At 47.5% G+C, this 6,668-nt stretch overlaps 1 protein-coding gene across 1 annotated transcript; it reads right to left on the minus strand.

Moving 5' to 3' along the window:
* Positions 1-1,635: 1,635 nt before the first annotated feature.
* Positions 1,636-5,058, minus strand: THAP11 (THAP domain containing 11). Its single transcript, XM_060253664.1, has one exon. It carries the CDS (start codon positions 5,039-5,041, stop codon positions 4,280-4,282), a length of 762 nt encoding a protein of 253 aa, XP_060109647.1. The 5' UTR covers positions 5,042-5,058; the 3' UTR covers positions 1,636-4,279.
* Positions 5,059-6,668: the final 1,610 nt, after the last annotated feature.

The raw sequence follows: 6,668 nt of genomic DNA on the forward strand, positions 1-6,668 counted from the left end.
GAGGACCAGGGGCAGGCTTTACTCAGCCACCTGAATAACCTCCAGGCCCCCAGTAGGGATCAGTTACCAGAGGTTACCATGACTTCCACGTGTACCCACACACACACATAAAAATACACCCCACCCCCAGAAAAACAGTTAGGTAACAGTTACGATCCCTTAATAAAGTAATGGGCACGCCTGCATAATCTACACTTTTTATTGGACTATGAGAAACTGCAAATTAATTAGGTTATCCAAATGAAGCATACATGTGTACTTACTTTGCATACCTTATTTGCTCCACAGGCTGAAGAGGAAGGAACTATGAAGATAATTTCCTCAATCTCCCCAAGATTTCAGCAAGCCTTTCAAAGACTGTCTTTGTATCCATGTGTTTAAAAACCTGTCTCTCAGGCTGTCAATACTGACTTAACTATACACAGGAACAAAGTAGGAGTCAAGTGGCACCTTTAAGTCCAACAAAGTTTTATTCAGAATGTAAGCTTTCGTATGTATATGAAAGCTTACATTCTGAATAAAATGTTGTTGGTCTTAAAGGTGCCAGACTCCTACTTTGTTCTACTGCTTCAGACCAACACGGCTGCCCACTTGGATCTATATACACAGGAAGATATATATGTATGTGAATGTTAAGTGCCATCAAGTCACTTCCAGAGCCAGTTTGGTGTAGCGGTTAAGTGCATGGACTCTTATCTGGGAGAACCGGGTTTAATTCCCCACTCCAACACTTGCACCTGCTGGAATGGCCTTGGGTCAGCCATAGCTCTGGCAGAGGTTGTCCTTGAAAGGCCTGCTGCTGTGAGAGCCCTCTCAACCTCACCCACCTCACAGGGTGTCTGTTGTGGGGGGAGAAGATATAAGAGATTGTAAGCCGCTCTGAGTCTCTGATTCAGAGAGAAGGGTGGGGTATAAATCTGCAATTCTTCTTCTTCTTCTTCTTATGGCAACCCTACTTTCCACTAATTAAAGTAAAAAAAATCAAACATACACAATATAGAGTTTGGCTACTAGCTGTAATTCATGCCACCAAGAATGCATGGCTGCTGCCCATTCTGACTGTCTGAGCTCACCTCTTTGCACTGCATGGGAGGGTGGAGACCCTTGATCGCTCTGTTATCAGAATGTGTGCAGGGAGGTCACTTTTCACCAATACTGCAGTCTGAATTTCCAGTATCAATAAGGGGGGAGGGTTGAACCAATCTGCCAATTCAGTAGGGGAGCAAGCAGGGTAAGAAAATCAATTTTTATTTCACAGGCAAAACTGATCCCCCTGTGACTGCAGATCATAGCAATTTCCACCGATTGACATTTGGTGGTGGTGGAAGGGGAATATTCAAGTGATTCTGGGATGTCTGTGCGACCTGGACCGACAGGTACCCATATGTCAACCTGCACAGCTCGTCAAAAAGGTTACAATATCAACTGGCTTGTAATCATCATACCTCAACTTGAGAAAAGTGTGTTGCATGGAAAAGCCTTTTAACTCTGACAGTCAGCAAATTCCCTACCACTACCAACAGCAAAAGCAGTGAAATGTATGTTATTGATGTGGTGACAAGCAATAGGGGTTTCCCCTCCATGACCATGTAAAAAGACCTTCTGTGCAACACAGACAAATTCTGCAGCCCAAGATAAACATAACAAAACAAAATAGACTTTATTCAAATGAAGCATGTTTGTTAGCACCTCAGGATAACCATGAAAATAGAACAGTCCAACAGATAAACCAGTCCAGCCATCTAATCAACTGAACGTGTTATTTAGTGCAGAATGGCAGAAAAGTACCACGACCGTCACGACACACACTTTCGGAACACTCTCAGCCAGCTACAAGACGCAGTCTTATTTACAAAGAGAGGAAAGCAGTGTGCTGCCCAGTACCTCCATGAGCAAAAGGAGAGCCATGTGATGTGACCAAAACATAACCTGTATCTCAAATGCTCTGGAGCAAATCTGTCTGTAACTGCCTTCCCCAGCTGCTACGTTTGGACAAAAGTTAGCTAGGAAATCCAAAACTTATGATTAAAATAACGATTGGCATTCTAGCAACTTAACATGTGGACACGGTTCACGATGCTTTTCAAAGAACAGACCAGTTCTTCAGCAGTTGGTTACAGCAGAGGATCCATGAAGTCCAATGTAAGATTAAGGTTTATGTTCCATTACCACATCCCCCTGATAAAGCGCAGAGTCAATTAACACAAGCCTCAGGGAGGGAAAGGATTAGGTCTTATGATCTATGTGTAACAAAAAGGGACAAAGGGAGGCATAAGATGTATAAGGAAATATATATTTGAATTTATGAATTGGTGGTGTGTGTGTGTGAAATAAACTCACCCAGGCCATCGGGATGGAAGAATCTTTTGTTCTTTGCTGTCATGGAGAATGCTGAACAAATTTAAGCTCTGTATGCTTGCAATTGTTAATTTTTGGTATCTCAACAAAAACCAAAAATAGAATAACCGGGCAGGTGGCTATCTTGACACTAACCAATCGCAGCAAATCTCAGCTCCCACTAGGAACGTCTTTTTTAATGTTCAAAACGCATAACATCCAAACCATGTTATCTAATTCCCTCTTATGGAAGTGTGCATTTTAGTTTAAAAGCCGAAAGGCAAATCAAGACTCTAGTCAATCATTTTCATAGTTCTTCACTATCTCAGCGAAAATTTAAAATTTGGGCAACCTCTGCATCTCAGTGAAAATTTAAAATTTGGGCAACCTTGGCAGACAGCTTGTATCAATCACTGCACTGAACACATTAAACAGAAGCTTCTATTTGATACTATGCAACTGAACAGCCAGAGAAGGGTCATTGCAATTTTCTACAATGCCACGCCAGACTGTAAAACCATCCCTTTTTTAATTCTGTCCCATCTTTAACAGGGAAAATGTCCACGGAAATTCAATGAGTATTACCAATTCAGATGAGAAGAGTGCAGACTCTATCTTGCAAACTAATTCATGCTTATAGCATTTTTTTAAAGTTTTCTATGTAACATACAGAGTCGCTACTAAACTTTCTTGGAATTAGGGAGGATCTGCAACCACCACTGGAAATTAACTCCATTCCTCTTCTGTTGTAAACCAGATTACACAAGATCACTCTAAGTGAAAATTAAATATACTATTCGGCACTGGTTACATCAGAGTAGACTTAAGAATTTGCAGCAGTGAAATAAGAAGCAATTGTTGAATGCTAGGCAAGGGCATGGAACTATTCAACTATGGCACAGCCACAATAATGCCTACAAGCTGGGAAAAAGAAAAGAGAGGAAGAAAAACCACAACTACAATCCAAGGATACCAACTACATATTCCAATTGCCCTCCTTAATTGCAAGAATGAAATTTGACACTAGAAATGTTATACTCCACACAAGCTTGTTGCTGGGGGGCGGGGGGGACCAATCATCCACAATTTTCTAAATTTTCGTCTATCGTGAAGAGGGGCAAACAGAATGTACGAATGACCATGGTTTCTAAGGCATCAGTCCGTAAGATGTTGACTGTGGATTAATCCTGGCATAAATGCCATAAATACCATTACAACTTCTGTTAAGCATACTCCAGCCCCAGGTGTAGTTTACAGCTCAGGTGTGCTTCTCTAGGCAATCACTCTCTCTGTTTCCCTAAAAGCAATTTGACAGCTGGTGGCATGATGGCATAATGCTACGTCCACTCAGCTTTACAGGATGCCTCATTTTCCCAGGATAGCTCGAAAGGGATCAGTTTCATCAGCATCACTGAGAGTACCAGGCCAGCTGCTTGTCTGACACCAGTGCTCTGAACAGTTTAAGTGATGCAAAGACTACAGCGTCAGTGTGGAACCAACAACCCAGATAGGACCCAGCTTAGTTCAAAAGAGCTGTGATTGTAGCTAAGTCTGGTTGGGTCGCTCTCATGGGGGGGGGGGGGGCAAAGGAGAATGTGTAAGTCCAGTTCAGTGTGGGCCTGTTCCTACACCAGCCTGGGCTTCCTTACAGAAGATGAAAGGTTGCCAGAGCATCATCTAGAACTGGCATGGTGCCTGCCAGGCGCCGGAGTTGTAACTTAAGGAGCAATGCCACACTGTGGCAGCCCAAGTTGTCCTCACAATGGCCACAGAGGTTTCTTCGGCCTGCCCTTGTCGTTGAAACCAATCCCAGATGGGTCTGTACATGCCCTGTCCTGCAGAGATGAGCAACGTTTTGAAGACCAAGAACCCGATCATGTGGCAAGTGTGCATATGTGGGGTGAGCATGTGTCGGATGGCGAAGGAAGTGTCAGGCGCCCCCTCAGAGGCCGTGGCGCTTGCGGGCTCCCCCCACGGCACTGGCAGCGTGCAGCAGGCGGTCCTTCTCGCGGATTTCCTCACGGAGCTGGGCCTCAGCCAGACGCAGGCGCCGGATGCTGCCCTTCATCTCCTTCATCTTCACCTCCAGCAGGGCGATGATGTCCCGCTGCTCGTTCAGCTTGCGCAGCAGCTCCTCCGACGTGGTGCCCGAAGACAGGGAGTACGAGTGGTCGGGCGGGCCGTCCCCCAGGGGCCCATTCCCAGCCAGCAAGGCCAACTGGATGGGGGTGGCGACGGCTGCGGCAGCATCAGGACCCCCCAGCTCCACCTGCACGGTGAGGTCGATGGGCTTGACGTCCTCGGGTCCTCCTCCGGCTCGCGGTGCTTGCGCGCCCTGCTCGAGGGCTCCCTCTTGCTGCAGGGTGAGCAGCACAGCAGGCTGCTGGGCGGCTGCAGGTGGCTGGGCGTGGCGGGCGCGGCGAGCCCCGCGGGCGCCTTTGCGCTCGTTGACGCCCCGCAGGGGGAAGATAGTGGGCACGCGCACCAAGTAGGACTTGCGCCCGCCGGGGAAGTGCTCGGAGCAGACGCGGTGGCCGGTGGTGGGCTGGAAAGTGCTGAAGCAGCCGCTCACGCCCGCTCGCGACACGTTCTTCAGCCACAGGCGCCGCAGCTCCGCGTCCTTGGGGAAAGTGTAGAAGTGGAGCGCCTTGTCCCGGTGCGAGTTGCTGTAGCAGCCCGGCACGCAGCACGTGAACCCGGGCATGGTGGGTGGTGTGGGAGGCTTCCTCCCCCTCCACCACCCCGCCCGCTGCTCCTCCTCCTCCCGAGGCAGCCGGGACTACAGCTCCCACAAGGCCTCCCGAGGCTGAACGCGACAAGAGGGCAGCTCCGCAATCGCCGCTGCCGCCGCTACGGCCGCCGCCGCTGCACCCCACAGGAAGCGGAACTACCCGCCCCACAAAGCACCGCGGCGCCGCGCACCGGAACTACGTTTCCCACAAGAGCTAGCGCGGCCCCGCTTTCTCCGCTAAGTTTAGGGAAGGGAGGAGGGCAACATGCTAAGGCTGTTTTTTTTATCCCCAGCGCCTACAAACGATGCTCCCGGTGTTTACGGTTTCCCGCCATCGGCCTCTTTGTAGGCCTTCATTTCGCTTCTCTCCAAACGCTTAGACTACTCGTACCATGATGCAACGGGAAGGACGGAACTACGCTTCCCACAATGCAGTTTGCTTGTTGGTAGTTTGCCGCCTCCTGGACGTTTCACCAGAACTGAAGTGGGGGGTGGGGGGGAGATTTGAGGTCTGCCGTTGCTGTGGCAACCCAACTTTAGTGGCGTCCTCCCCACGCTCGCAGAGTTTAAAATTGATAGCAATTTTTTTGCATTTTGTTGCTATCCGTCCTAAGTCCTGATTTGTCAGGACAAAGGCGGGTTTAACAGTATTTTAATTCAACAAACGTGAATCCACTTGTTCCCCTCCCGAGCGTGGCTTAGGGATTGGAGCTGAATAAAACACAGGAGTGTCCACTCGTACCTGAAAGACTAACAAATTTGTTCCAGTATCACCTTTTCTGAGTCAGGCGCATAAAGTCAGATGAAATGAGCTCTGACTCACGAAAGCTGATGTTGGAATAAATGCTATTATTCCTTTAGGTGCCGTCGGGCTCGTGTTGTTTTGTTGTTAAAGACTAAGGGAGCTGTCCAAAGTAGGCGTTCTCAGAAGTAAGCCCCATTTTATTGAATAGGTCTTACTCCCAGGGAAGTGTTCTGAGAATTGCAGCCTCACATGACTATCCTTTTGGCAATCATTGAGAATCTCTTCCTGCTGCATTTTTTGGCTGCTGGCTTGAAGTTGCCAAAACAAAGCCTGCTGGAGCTCAAAACATTTGACCCATAGGATGCCTTAATGGTTGGGAAAAACAAAGTTTGACTCCAGCGGCACCGTTAAGACCAACACAGTTTTATTTGGGGTATAAGCTTTCCTGTGCATGCACTCTTCTTTAGATACATAAGTGGCTGGAAATAAAAGATACAACAACCGTGAGCTTTTAAGGAACTGTGATGCCCCTGACATTAAAATGAAAGATGGATAGCTGTCTTTCTCCCCTCACCTGCAGTTTATGAAGCCATCACAGCATTAAAAGATGGCCATAATCATCAAGCATCCTATTATTATTAAAAAGTGAACTGGAGCCCTGTATCACAATTTGTAGCACAAGCTTTCAAGGAGGACAGCAATATTAAACACACCACAGGGAAGCCCCATTGAACTGCTTTTGGAGACTGGACTGTAAGATATTTGCATACTAAATTTCATTTTATTGTGCTCCCTGAGGTAAATATGTATACTATGCATAGAACTGCAGCCTGAAACCCAATAGGAGGTTGATTG

Source organism: Heteronotia binoei, chromosome 14, assembly GCF_032191835.1.
Source record: "Heteronotia binoei isolate CCM8104 ecotype False Entrance Well chromosome 14, APGP_CSIRO_Hbin_v1, whole genome shotgun sequence".
Taxonomy (NCBI): Eukaryota; Metazoa; Chordata; class Lepidosauria; order Squamata; family Gekkonidae; genus Heteronotia; species Heteronotia binoei.